At 45.1% G+C, this 15,000-nt stretch overlaps 2 protein-coding genes across 2 annotated transcripts in view; one reads left to right on the top strand and one right to left on the bottom strand.

Moving 5' to 3' along the window:
* Positions 1-4,821, top strand: part of LOC308324020 (deoxyribonuclease-1-like) — a 7,004-nt gene extending 2,183 nt beyond the window's left edge. The window contains exons 4-11 of the mRNA XM_080775915.1: positions 734-846; positions 1,586-1,698; positions 2,366-2,523; positions 2,670-2,766; positions 2,946-3,021; positions 3,779-3,964; positions 4,001-4,077; positions 4,141-4,821. Of these exons, the coding sequence (XP_080632041.1) occupies positions 734-846; positions 1,586-1,698; positions 2,366-2,523; positions 2,670-2,766; positions 2,946-3,021; positions 3,779-3,924 (703 nt within the window). The 3' untranslated portion in view covers positions 3,925-3,964; positions 4,001-4,077; positions 4,141-4,821. The remainder of the gene's footprint in view (positions 1-733; positions 847-1,585; positions 1,699-2,365; positions 2,524-2,669; positions 2,767-2,945; positions 3,022-3,778; positions 3,965-4,000; positions 4,078-4,140) is intronic.
* Positions 4,822-8,181: 3,360 nt separating this feature from the next.
* On the bottom strand, positions 8,182-10,461 carry LOC308334274 (heat shock protein HSP 90-beta-like; the record flags this gene model as incomplete). Its single annotated transcript, XM_080790935.1, has 1 exon — positions 8,182-10,461. One exon carries the CDS (start codon positions 10,459-10,461, stop codon positions 8,182-8,184), a length of 2,280 nt encoding a protein of 759 aa, XP_080647061.1.
* Between the last annotated feature and the right edge of the window lie 4,539 nt (positions 10,462-15,000).

The following is a 15,000-nucleotide window of genomic DNA, read 5'->3' as shown; positions in this document are numbered from 1 at the left end:
GTGTGAATGGTACATGGTATGGGTCCCAGACTATAGGTTGTGTGAATGGTACATGGTATGGGTCCCAGACTAGGTTGTGTGAATGGTACATGGTATGGGTCCCAGGCTCTAAATTGTGTAAAGCAGAATCCCATCTTGGGTATAATTGAAGGGTATATTAACTATAATTGCTATAGGCTGGGCATAGCAGTGGGCGTGGTTTTCTGGCACCACTGAAAAAATCTGCCATTCATTTTCCCCATATAGAGGTTTTCAAACGTCAGGTATTTTAAGCCTAGACTCAAGCCATCCAGGATCCTGGATTATTATTGCCATAAAGCCCTTTGGTATTGTGAAAAAATAAAAGTAACAAAACGCCAAACAAAGGATTTGTATTAAATGTAGTATAGGCCCGCCTAGTTCTACAATAAGAAACAAAGGTTTTATGAGTCACCAGGATCCTGAATGACTTGATTCTAGCCTTGATATAATAGATATTATATTTTTTTGTAAATCTGAACCAGATATATTATAAGAATCTTTATATTATAAATATAAATAGCACAGAAATAATGTATTGTCAATGTATATGTGACATTTTGTATAACAGTATTTTGTTGCATCGTGTGTGTGTGTGTGTGTGTGTGTGTGTGTGTGTGTGTGTGTGTGTGTGTGTGTGTGTGTGTGTGTGTGTGTGTGTGTGTGTGTGTGTGTGTGTGCGTGTGTGTGTGTGTGCGTGTGCGTGCTTGCGTAGGGATGACCTGGTGGATCTGATTGGCTCCTATCAGTTTGACGATGAAAAAACGTGCAAAGAGGACGTGTTCGCTCGAGACCCGTACATCCTGCGATTCAAATGTCACAACACGAGTGCGTGTGTGTGTGTGTGTGTGTGTGTGTGTGTGTGTGTGTGTGTGTGCAGTATATGCACTGTACAGAATGTGTGCTTTCAAATGCCACAACAAACTATATGGTCATAGGCATCAAGTATACATCCTTTTGTTTAAGTCCCACGATTTTGTAACCCTTTTTTTTCACCCGGTGCCAACTGCCTAAGATGTAATCCTAGGCGCTATACTCTCCCTCTGCCAACCTGGGGAGAGCAATGGACTGACCTCATACTTCCTTCAGTGCATGAGGAGTGAGCAGGCCGCTTCTTATATCACCTGACAGGGGGGGAGTTTCCCTGGTATGACGTATAGCGCGTGGAAGGAACACGTTATTCCAACCAGTTCCTTTACCCTCCATCAGGCGCCTCGGCTGACCAGGGGAAGGCAGTGAAGACCAGGATAACTGCATGTTTTCTTCTTTTTTTTAATGATACCTACCCTGGGGAGAACATGCAAACTACAGACTGTGACACTGAAAATGTATATGTTCTCATAGTAAAACAACATCTGTGTCAAACATTCTGTCACTCGTGGGACTACGAGCCAATGGGAACGTCCGTGGATTCCAGGGGCGTGGCTCTCTGACTATAGTTTGCGGTGGCATTTGAAAAGCATGCGTACTCTGTCTGTCTGTCTGTCTGTCTGTCTGTCTATTCATTCTTAAAATACCTGGTATTACAGGTGTGGTTATGTTAATGTAAGGTGATTTTATGTTACAGTATTAAAGGACCTGGTCCTAATCCCGGTCCACACTAAACCAGACGACTCAGAGAAGGAGTTGGACGAGCTTTACGACGTCTTCCTGCACATCAAGAAGAAATGGAAGACCGACGTAAGACACCGTTAATATTAATATAGATACTGTTTTCAGATGGGGGGTCAAATTTAATACATCATCTATTTTGGAGTTCTTCACATGTTGGTTTAGAATATAAATGATGTTCTATACTGCCCAAAGCACATGTGTCTTTGTATAAAGGACTTTTGTTTGAGTGGTGCAACCACTCCTATACGGATCTTTGTGTGTCTCTGGCTGGCTGTGTCCCTGTGTCCCTGTGTCCCTGTGTCCCTGGCTGTGTCCGAGCACCAAAATAGCGTTTGGTTGGTTTCCATCACCAAGTGTCACTGTTGTGCAGTCTAATACATACACATATTCACTGTGATGATTTTGGGTGTTACAGTACAGTACAGTACAGTACAGTACAGTACAGTACAGGGACCCCCACATGGTAACTCTGTCATTTCTCAACCGTTTCGGACACGGAGCGCCTCGCCGGAACCGGGCCGGCACCCTGGGCTCGTTCCTGTGGGTTCCTGGAAGTTCTATAGAGACCCCCCCGGGGACCCCCACACAGAGTTCCACCACTCACTTCAACACGGGTGTGATTTCTTTTGGTGCTATTAAAAAGTGTTTGACTGTACTCTTGTCAATGTGGTTCTGTGATGTAGAACGTGATGTGGATGTGGTTCTATCTATGTGATGTGCTTCTGTGTTCCAGAACGTGATGATCCTGGGGGATTTCAACGCAGACGGGGCGTACGTCTCTCAGAGAGACATGAAGGACATTCGTATCCGCAGCGACAAGAACTTCCACTGGCTGATCGCTGACGACGTGGACACTACGGCCAGCGCCAAGAACGACCACACATACGACAGGTAACACACACACACACACACACACACACCACTGCTACACTACCACTGCCGCCCCATATTATATTTGCATTATAGTCACTTCTCTCTAGGACAGTGGTCTATAATATAGTGATGACATGTTTAGATTCTATTTGATCTCGTTCTAGGATAGTGGTCTATGGCGATGACATGCTGGAAGCCATGGTTCCAAACTCCGCCAAACCGTTCAACTTCCAGCAGGCTTACAGACTGACTCTGGAGCAGGTGTGTAAGATGATGATAATTATAACAACCAGTAAGACGCCCTGCTGAGGGCGAGAAAGAAGCGACCTCGACCTAAAGGGGCGAGGTATCGTGATGTATCTGATCACCCTGTGTTGTTCGTGCTTATTGAATCAATTGATATTAAGTGATCAATCACTCATCCCTCCGCCCGCCACCAGGCACTGAAGGTGAGCGACCATTACCCAGTGGAGGTGGAGCTGAAATCCACAAAAGAAAACGCCAAAGAAGATGACGGTAATGAACAGCATCACTTTACAAGCTCGATGTGGCCAATTACTTAAAACATCTTCTTTAATGTCAATGCAGTCCACAATCACAACACCAGAGGGTGTGAACGAGGCACGTTCAACCCTGCACATTCGGCTCAAACAAAGGCCGGCCACTAAAATGTGGAACTATACCAACAGCCATTAAAACACTCCCAACGACCAGGAAGAAGTTCTTTATCCTTTCTATTAGTAACGCTCGACGCCTAGGACGAAGTATTGTCCAAAAGACGAAGTTTATTGATATGAGAACGGATCGCATGCATGGCTCCACAGCCTATAGGAGCGCCTGTTGGGCAATCCTCTGTGTTGCGTAAGAGTGAGACGAAAATCTTCAAACATTAATAACTGGCGATCTAAATCATCCCGTCTAATTATGGAAAAAGATCCTGTGTTAGACGGCGGTCCAGTCGCTAGTCGCGATAGATTTATTCTTACCTCCCGTTGTTGTCGATCGCCTCTATAGAGTGGTGTGGCTATTGTTAGTTGTTGTTTCAATAGAAGTGTATATTTGTATGTCTTTAAATGTTCAGATGAAGTAAAAATGGAGGACCCTGATGTAAACGAGTCTCAGTGCCTTTTATGGTTTTATCCTCGTAGCAGTTTTTGTATTGACCTGTACATGTGTTTGAACCCATTCTACAATCCGTGAATGAAATGTTCAATTAATCAATGAATCAATCATTCATTGTCAATATCGTCAATATGTTCAACATTTCCAACAGAACCAGAGGTCCAGGTGGGCCGCTCTGTGATGGTTCCAGAAGAACTGGTGGAGCTGAAGAAAGGAAACCTTCTGTTGGAGAGAGAGAAGCTCACCCTGGAGATCCAGATGTTGAAGTTGAAGGTGGCCAAGCTGGGTCACAAGTAGATGTAGAACCCCTGACCCAAATAATAACCCTAACCCGCCATGAACCCCTGACTCAAATAATAACCCTAACCCGCCAGGCTGGGTCACAAGTAGTAGTTAACTAGTACTGTTAAATGTCTGGTGGAGTAGTTAACTAGTACTGTTTCATGTCTGGTAGAGTAGTTAACTAGTACTGTTAAATGTCTGGTGGAGTAGTTAACTAGTACTGAATCACAGCTGACTAACTAGTTAACCACTGTCTGTAGAGTAGTTAACTAGTACTAACTAAATAACTAGTACTATTAAACATGTTAAGTAGAGTAGTTAACTAGTACTGTTTCATGTCTGGTAGAGTAGTTAACTAGTACTGTTACATGTCTGGTAGAGTAGTAACTAGTACTGAATCACAGCTGACTAACTAGTTAACCACTGTCTGTAGAGTAGTTAACTAGTACTAACTAAATAACCAGTACTATTAAACATGTCTGCATGGTAGAGTAGTTAACTAGTACTAGTACTAACTAACTAGTACTGTTAAAGTAGTTAACCACTGTCTGTTGTTAACGGTATAGTTCACTATAGCTGGGTCACCGTAGATGAGAAGCCCTGGCCCTAAAGGCCACTACATGCTCCACCCATTCTTAAAGCTGAATGTGTTGATGAGTTGAAAGTAGAGTACTACTTCTTATTATATTAGTATAATACTACTAGAGTACTACTTCTTATTAAATGTTTTCTACCTTTTAAAAATGGTGTGTGTGGGGGGGGGGAGGTTCAACTTCAGTTGGTGACAAAACCCTCAGGCATTAAAATGTACCAGAGCTTAACTTTAAACGAATCAGGGAAGCAAAACATAATTAAGTATTTTCATGTACTGTATCTACTGCATTCTTAAAAATAAATAAATACATGAATAGACTGAGAGTTTGTTCTGTAGTGACAAATATATAATATAAAGTAGTCATTGTGAAGACATCATTGGTTGTTGTTTTTATTTTCTGATGGCAACAACATGATGGCATCAGTTTGTGACATTTCTAACATTCATCATCATCACCCTTTTTTTCTCACCCATTGTCAATTATCTAATGTAATCCTGGGCGCTACACTCCCTCTGCCAACCTGGGTCCCCGCAACAGACTGAGCTCATGCTTCCTTCTATGCATGAGGTGTCCAAGCCGCGTCTTTTCACCTGAAAGGGGGGGTTACCCCGGTAGACTGGGGATGGCAATGAAAAGGACCGGAAAGTCTGGCGGGGCATTGTGAAATCCATGTGATCTCGACCGCGGTTGAAAAGGGATGATGATGAGAACGCAGGAGGGGGTTCACTGAAGTTTGGGCATTTGCTGATCTCCACAGGTCATAAAATGACTTAGCCCACAGTCTCCCAGTTTGCTCCCTGTGCTCTGCTGCAGAGAGATGTTATTGTATTTTGCAATTGTCAGTTGTCACCAGAAGGTGGCAGCAAAGCCTTCATGAATGAATGCCTTGCCTTCATTACTCTGGGAATATATAGTTACTTTACACAAACTAGCAAAATTAACTTGTGAACTTGTAGACTGAGTCCGACTATCACATGTACACTATCACACATTCTGGTGGTGAATAATCAGATACTTGTGCAAGCAGAGTGCGCACGTAGCCTACTGCGATCGGCTGGGTATGTATGCCGGTGTCCTCTTGTTTAAGACCGTAGCCCAATAAGGGACCAGCATCTCTGGCAACGTCATTACAATATCATAATATATCAGGCTGTGATGCCAGTGCTTGTGCACGAGTAAGTAGGCCACATGGCCTATATACTTAAGTGTTGGCAGCTCGACAGAGTGCATTTCTAGTTACTTGCGCAAGCAGAGCACGCAAAGTACTAGTTTCGCCCAGGACGATATTCGATGCGTATGCACCGTCCCAGCACTTTTGATGCATATGCACCGTCCCAGCAAATGACGTAATGACTACTTTTGCCTGATACGGCAGTGGTGCCAGATTACATACATGTATACATAGGAGCATTACCTTTAATCCTCCCGACACTAAAACATATCGTCATTACGTCACCATCGAAAACCAATTACACTCTGGCACTGGGTCCTTTAATCCACATCTTTATTACGTCATCATCGAGAGATAGTTATACCCTGACGTCATATGCTGGGACGGTGCATACGCATCAAAAGTGGCGCAAAGTAACCACAGTATACCGCTAATCAACTTACAAATTTCACATTATGCATTTCCTTTAATCCACCCGACATTGATCGACATATACGTCACCATCGAAGGCATTGGGTCCTTTAATCCACATCTTTAAGCAAGTATGCACTCGACAGAGTGCAGTTCTAGTTTTATACTGCAATCGTGTTATTTGTAAATTCTATAAAATGATATTGTGTTATACTTATAATAGGTTATAATAGTAGTTCCAACGGATTGTGGTCCTGGTTTTGCCCTATAGTCGGACTGATTGGGGGTAGCTACTGGGACGTAAGTCGGGACTTGATCACCCCGGCTGGGTCGCCTGAGTGAGGGGTATGATGTTGGTAGACCCGAAACCCCGTTGACCTCAGGATACATCACTGTGGATACATCCCAGGTGCATCCATGCGATGTATTTTCTAATTCTAGTTCTTCTATTTATAGTGACTCATATAGGAATAGACTATGGGACAACCAGGAATATAGTCTGGTGACCACCGGAGAGACGGGTGAGCTGGGGTGACAGTCCCAGGTGCATCCATGCATGTATTATTTAGCCAATAAATGTGTTTTTAATATTGTTTTACATAGGTGCCAGTATATATATAAAATAAATAATAATGTAGAGGACTCGAATAAGTATAATAGATTGTATATACAGTATAGCCGGTCCGTCAATATGGCCATGCCTCGTGACATCATCAGGGATGTATTAGGCCATGGGAATGCCTATATATGGAGATTCCTGATGTCTTCTGACATTTCGTGTGTTGATCTGACCTGATCAAACCCTGTACACTCAAGACATGCTCCATATATGGCCAGTACAAAATTCATTCCAGACAAAGTGCCAGTGCTCGCTCAGCAGTCTGCAATCACCCCAGGATGTGAGGTCGCTTCTCGCCCTTAGGGTGTCTTATATATTTTGTGTACTTTTTTACACTTTTTTTGTGTCCCTTCATTTTATATTAGAAGGCGTTGATGATCAGAGACATGAGCTGAGCGACGTCTGCGTCGAAGGAGTAGGTGTCAGCCTCGTCCTCCTGCATGTTGTCTTCGGGCTGAGCAGCAACGCTCACAGCCTCCTCTGCCCGCACGTTGTGGCTCAAAGCCTCTTCCTGGTGCATGTTGTCCTCGGCCATCTTGAATCTGTCAAAGTTGAGTGAGATCTAGAACCAAATGCTACCGATTAATGTTCTTCATTTTTCGGTGTCTTTTTTAATCTCAGATAAGACTCCGGTCTCTGTCGCTCCAAAGGTTACCGCAGAAATGTGACAGTTGAATCAGATTTTCGATGCTTTATATAAGCCCAGCGAGCTTTGGGCTGACGTCACACAAAACATCACCTATAACGATGCTGATTTATGCAGGCATATCCTGAATTAGGCTTGTTGATCCCCATATTTGGGCAAGAGCAAAGTACAGTAATGCTCCTTTTAATTTTACTTTTCTAGTTCTAGAAAAGCCTGGGAAAACTCATTGTAAAATGTGGCATAGGTCGCTTCCCGCCCTTAGGGCGTCTTATATATTTTGTGTACTTTTTTATTTTATTTAACAAAAAATTATATCCCACAATTTTGCAACCCTCTACCAGTTCAACAGAGTATACTTCGGGTCACGGAGTAAATGCCCCTTCATTTTATATTTGTATTATTACTAAATGTATTATTACTATTATTATTATCAAATATTTACCCCAAAGATTCCACATTTGTCATGAATTAACAACAACGTCTTAGAAATCAGATCAAGCTCACAAAACTCTAGACCATGGCTTTTCAGAGTAAAACCCTGGTTTTCAGAGAGGTGGACCAGATGTTGTGCCAGTGGGGCATCCTTGGAAAGGAGAGGGGAAGAAAAAAAAAAAGTAAAAATGATAAGATTTTTGTGCCAATTGTATAACGTCCCTATTTTTTTTTCCAAATATTTGTCAAAAGTTTTTGTCAATTTTGTATTTTATTTCGATTCTTTCCTTGAGAATAACAGACGTACAAATGCAACACCTTTGAGAGCTTCTTGGATCAACCGTTTATTATATTTTTTTATTTTCGTTTTTACAAGACTTGTCCCGGAGGGCGGAGCTTAATCCACCTCTTCCATACGAGAAGAGGCCATGTAGTCGTCGTCTTCGCCCTCTAGTGGCGGGACGACGGCCGCTATGTCCTCATCCACCTCGCCCTCCTCCTCCTCCTCCTCGTCGATGGCCAGGCCCAGGCGGATCATCCTGTGGATGCGGTTGGAGTAGGTCTGCGGGTCGTCCAGGGTGAAGCCCGAGGACAGCAGCGCCGTCTCAAACAGCATGTTGACCAGGTCCTTGACGGCCTTGTCCTGGGAGTCCGCCTCGGCCTTCGTCCTCAGGGCCTCCACGATGGGGTGGTCCGGGTTGACCTCCAGGTGCTTCTTGCCCGCCATGTAGTTCATGGTGTTGTTGTCCCGCAGCGTCTCCGCCTTGACGATGCGCTCCATGTTGGCCGTCCAGCCGTGCGTTCCCGTCACGATGCAGCAGGGCGACGACACCAGCCGGTTGGACACGCTCACCTTGTCCACCTTCTTGTCCAGGATCGTCTTCATGACCTTGCAGAGGTTCTCGAACTTGCTCCGGTCCTCCTCGCGCTTCTTCTTCTCCTCCTCGTCCTCGGGGAGCTCCAGGCCCTCCTTGGTGACCGACACCAGGGTCTTGCCGTCGAAGTCCTTGAGCTGCGCGGCGCAGTACTCGTCCATGGGCTCCGTCATGTAGATCACCTCGAAGCCGCGCTTGTGCACCGACTCCACGAACGCGGAGTGGGCCACCTGGTCCTTGCTCTCGCCAGTGATGTAGTAGATCGCCTTCTGGTTGGCCTTCATGCGGGCGATGTATTCCGAGAGGGAGATCATCTCTTCTCCTGACTGGGAGGTGTGGTAGCGGAGAAGCTCCGCCAGCTTCTTGCGGTTCTGGGAGTCCATGTGGATGCCCAACTTCAGGTTCTTGGAGAAGGCTTCGTAGAACTTCTTGTAGTTCTCCTTGTCCTCGGCCAACTCTGCAAAGAGCTCCAAGCACTTCTTGACGATGTTCTTGCGGATCACCTTGAGGATCTTGTTCTGCTGGAGCATCTCTCTGGAGATGTTGAGGGGCAGGTCTTCAGAGTCGACCACGCCACGCACAAAGTTCAGGTACTCTGGAATGATCTCCTCGCAGTTGTCCATGATGAAGACCCTCCTGACGTACAGCTTGATGTTCTTCTTCTTCTTGTTCTCAAAGAGGTCAAAGGGCGCGCGGCGGGGGACGAACAGCAGCGCCCGGAACTCCAGCTGGCCCTCGACGGAGAAGTGTTTGACCACCAGGTGCTCCTCCCAGTCGTTGGTCAGACTCTTGTAGAACTCTCCGTACTCCTCGTTGGTGATGTCGTCCGGCTTCCTGTTCCAGATGGGCTTGGTCTTGTTCAGCTCCTCCTGGGCGATGTATTTCTCCTTGATCTTCTTCTTCTTCTTGTCCTTGTCCTTGGACTCAGCCGCCTCCTCCTCGTTGTCAGAGCCCAAGTCCTCCACCTGGGGCTTGTCCTGGTCTTCTTCCTTCTGCGGTTGCTCGATCTCGGCCACCTTCTCTTCCTCCTCCGCCTCGTCGTCGCTGATCTCCTTGGTGCGTTCCTTCTCCACGAACAGGCTGATGGGGTAGCCGATGAACTGCGAGTGTTTCTTGACCACCTCCTTGATCCTCTTCTCCTCCGTGTACTCTGACTGGTCGTCCTTGAGGTATAGGATCACCTTGGTCCCGCGGCCAATGGGCTCGCCGCCATCCAGCCTGACCGTGAAGGAGCCTCCGGCCCCCGACTCCCAGGCGTACTGCTCGTCGTCGTTGTGCTTAGTAATCACGGTCACCCTGTCGGCCACCAGGTACGCCGAGTAGAAACCCACGCCGAACTGACCGATCATGGAGACGTCGGCCCCGCCGTGCAGGGCCTCCATGAAGGCCTTGGTGCCGGACTTGGCGATGACGCCCAGGTTGTTGATCAGGTCCGCCTTGGTCATGCCTATGCCGGTGTCGATTAGGGTCAGGGTGCGCTCGGCCGGGTTGGGGATGATGTCGATCTTCAGCTCCTTGCACGTGTCCAGCTTGGAGGCGTCCGTGATGCTTTCGTAGCGGATCTTGTCCAGAGCGTCGGACGCGTTGGAGATCAGCTCCCTGAGGAAGATCTCCTTGTTGGAATAGAAGGTGTTGATGATCAGAGACATGAGCTGAGCGATCTCTGCCTGGAAGGAGTAGGTCTCAGCCTCGTCCTCCTCCTGCATGTTGTCTTCGGGCTGAGCAGCAACGCTCACAGCCTCCTCCTCTTCAAGCACGTTGTGGCTCAAAGCCTCTTCCTGATGCATGTTGTCCTCTGCCATCTTGAATCTGTCAAAGTTGAGTGATATCTAGAACCAAATGCTATACTGCTTACCAAAGGCTACCGAAGAAATGTGACAGTTGAATCAGATTTTCGAGGCTTTATATAAACCCAGCGAGCTTTGGTCTGACGTCACACAAAACGTCACACAAAACGTCACACAAAACGTCACACAAAACATAACGCATCGCCTAACGATGCTGATTTATGCAGGCATATCCTGAATTAGGCTTGTTGATCCCCATATTTGGGCAAGTTCAGTAATACTCCTTTTAAGTTTACTTTTCTAGTTCTAGAAAAGCCTTGTAAAATGTGGCATAGGAAGTGGGAGCCAAATTGTATATTCCTCTAACCAATAACAGTGCATCAGTGACATCAGTGACATCAGTGACCTCCACTGTTTTCTACCAGGGATTGAAGGAGGGCCGGGGGCTAAAGGCAGATTCATACTCCTATTTTACCGCTGTTTTGGCGCTGTAGTGCCGAAATCATTTCGGCTCGTCAGAAATTTTCAATAGCATCGAAGAGTCGACTTTAGGACAGTACCTCAAATGACGTCACATTGTAGGCTCTACAAAGCCGAACCGACTTTTATTCGGCTCTAAAATAGGAGTGTAAAATGTATAAAGCGTGAAAAATGGCCAATATGTGTTGTTTTTTCCTTATTACTGTGGTAGAGGGGCGCAATCATCCAATCCGCTAAGCAACTCAAAACAAGGGTGAATACCAACCATGTAGCATTTTGGCAAATCTTCTCTAGGCGCTACCCACACATTTAGCTGTGTTGCTCATTCCAGGATGCCCGAACCTTACTATATACTATACACTTACTATATACTTACTATACTAAGCTATACCTTATGTTAAAGGTAACTAATCACTGATAAAAAACAATACCAATTGGTATTATTAAAAGGGCCATCACAATGCGCTGTGAGCTTGTAGATCGGCTAGTTTTGGTTAATGTTCCCCCCCAGAATAGGAATGCTATAGGGTTTAAGTGCGGTTAAACGCTGTCGCTCAGTATAAAAGTTATTTTCACTCTTATAATGGAAACAAATATTCTCTCCAGTTTTCCTTGTGACATTTAACTGTATCTTAGGGGGGAAGATTTACATATTTACACACCGTTAATATGACAAAAGGTTCTATAAAGTAGGCTAATAATGTAATTCAGGTGGTGCCGTGGAGGAAAAGGTTATTTACAGGAGTGACATGAGACAAAGACTTTTTTGAGAACCTCCTATATAAATAGGACATCCTCGATAATGAATGGCCGACTAATAACTATGGGGCAGGCCCGTCTAGCGTTTAAATGGACAGGTATCGAAGAGGAAGGACGGCTGGGGAAGGATCAACATAACGGAATGTCAGAACAGGTCAGCTCCATATATGGAGATTAACGGTTTGAGGTGAGATGTAGAGTTGGTGAGATGTAGTTGCTGCATGCCAATATTGATGACATCAGGGATCTCCATATTATATGAGCTTAATATTGATGACATCATGTGTTGTCACAAGGCATGACTATTGACCATATATGGGGCGTGACCAACTGACTGACGGGAAATGCACGATTCCATTGTTAACTGTCTGTGACCTGTGGTCGCAATTAAACACACACACACACACACAGTCACAGACACACACACACACACACACACACACGCACGCACGCACACACACACACACACACACACACACACACACACACACACACACACACACACACACACACACACACACACACACACACACACACACACTGTCACACACACACACACACACACAGGCCAGGGAGGAGTACAGTACAGTACAGTACAGTACAGTACAGTACAGTACAGTACAGTACAGTACAAGTAACTAACTACTAAATTGCAAAACTAACTCGTTAGGTTACTCCGTTACCACAAAATGTATTCCCGTTATATAACACCGTTATGTATAACTCTGTTACACCAAACACTGTTTACAGTAGGACTATTAACTTTATTGTCACAACAGTTTTACAGAAGTAAAACAGTTGGTGAAATGTGTGCCCATGCATGGTTCCCATCGTATCGTTATTTCATAGAAGTATGAGGGAAGAAGAAGAGGTGGGAGGTTCATTATCAGCAATACATATCAATATGTTTTTGATATGTCATTATCATGTCATATCATGTCAAAGAAAAAATAGGTGTTATAACGTGGAAAGTTTAAAATTAATTACATTACTAAGTAATTGCGAACGCAGACCTAGCAGATCATGTCTGTCTGTCTGTCTGTCTGTCTGTCTGTCTGTCTGTCTGTCTGTCTGTCTGTCTGTCTGTCTGTCTGTCTGTCTGTCTGTCTGTCTGTCTGTGTGTGTGTGTGTGTGTGTGTGTCCGTGTGTCCCCCCTTTGTGCCCATATATGGAGCTGGTGTCCGTGTGTCACGCTTTTGTGCCCATATATGGAGCTGCTTTGGTGACTCCTTATATGGTTATGGCTGAGTCATGGTGACAACTTAAATATGTACGAGCTGCGTTCGCTTCCCGCGTTTGCGCGTCTTACTGGTTGATGAACTATACACAAGATAGTTATGATACAATACAATAATTCTCTCTCTGTCTCTCTCTGGGTGTAACAATGTAGTATAAACTGCATCAAATCGAATCGAATCGAAGTAGGCCCGGACCGTTAGCTCAACCGTCTGAAAGTATATCGAAATGTAAACAGCAACATTGACTTTGTATTGTATCGTTTTGCAATGGAAATAATCGTTATCTAAATAAATAATCAATTGTATCAAAACTCAGTTCTTGTCCGTTGTATTTAGCAATTTTAAGAAGAAAAAAATAAAAAGAGGGGTTTAAATATGCTTTTCCACTCAATATGTCTAGTCTATCGATAAATGACAAAATGTGTGTATTCTCTATGTTTATGTCAAGGTGGTTTGTCTATATGTGTTCCAATATAACGTCTGTATTTGCCGGAGAATATACATTCTCCCTTAAAAAACCTGCACTATCCACATGTTTCACTCAGATTTAATGTCTTTGCTATAAATATAGTTGTATATTAATTTAAAATCATTGAATCGTATCATATCACCATAATGAACCAATATTGTCCATGTATCGTATCGTCAACCATGTATCGTGATACAGTACATATCGTATCACTGTTAAAATGTATCGTTACACCCCTAGTATACGGTATATATAGCCTATAAAGCGGCCGAAATTAGTTTCGGGTGGCTGGCATCTCCCTTAGAGATAGGGTGAGAAGTTCAGTCACGCGAGAGAGTAGAGTCACTGCTTCTTCGCCTGGAAAGGAGCCAGCTTAGGTGGTTCGGGCATCTGGTTAGGATGCCTCTCGGGCGTCTCCCTAGGGAGGTCCTCGAGGCACATCCCACTGAGAGGAGACCCCGGGGCGACTCACTGGCCTTAAATGGAACGTCTCGGGAACCCCCAGGAGGAAGTCACTAATGTAATGTAACTAATGTTGCTCTGGAGAGGGAAGTCTGGAGCTCTCTGGTGGAGCTGTTGCCCCCGCGACCCGACTACGGATAAGCGGTTGAAGATGGATGCATGGATATATAATATATACACATATAGCCTATATACACACAATGCGCACGCACACACACACACACACACACACACACACACACACACACACACACACACACACGCACACACACACACACACACACACACACAGTAACTATATATTTACTGACTAAATAGTTGAGGGCTCGGTCAACTAAGCTTTTTATTGTTGGCGAAATATAGCTGCTCTACAAGCTCACATAACACAGCAGAGGATGGTTGGCAGATCACACACACACACACACACACACACACACACTGCAGCAGCAGCATGATGCAAATGCGCGTTTCTGTTTTTTATTTTAAATCCACTAAATGTAACATCCGGGCAACGTTCGGAACATGATCTGCAGAGACTGAATGTTTCAGCCCCGTGAATACTGCATACATAATGATGATGATGATGATGATGATGATGGAGGAAAAAGCAACATGATTGGTGGATGATCCGCAGAAATAAACCCCCTCAACCCGACACTGGACCGACTGGACCCGAACCGAGCGCTGATCTGATGAGCTGCTGTTGTTTCAATGACGGCAGGACTCACTGGAGGACAAGACATTATAGACAACCCAGCCGAGCCAACCGAACGGAACCGGGAGGGAAAGGACACGTTTCCCCGCCGACCAGCCCTAGCCTTGCCTGCGGTAAGACATGAGACACACAGAGAGACTGAGACAGAGAGACAGGCTCGCTAACGGCAATGCAAACCGCTAGAACGGGGAAAAGAAGCACACGCACGCATGCACGCACGCGCGCGCGCAGATACACACACACACACACACACACACACACACACACACACACACAATGGATATGCGGTGGTCTACTCTATAGTCTATGAAGATAATCAAGGATTCGGGGGTGACGTCGGGTAGCGGAAGTGCTTGAGACTATTAAATAGACAGTACAGTGATGCTAAAATAACACACAGCCTAATAATAATAATTATTATTGTTAAGTAT

This window comes from Protomyctophum bolini (genome assembly GCF_963924005.1).
Source record: "Protomyctophum bolini genome assembly, chromosome: 2".
In the NCBI taxonomy this organism is placed as follows: Eukaryota; Metazoa; Chordata; class Actinopteri; order Myctophiformes; family Myctophidae; genus Protomyctophum; species Protomyctophum bolini.
The sequence above is the reverse complement of the archived record's forward strand: the minus strand, read 5'-3'. Positions and strand labels throughout refer to the sequence as shown.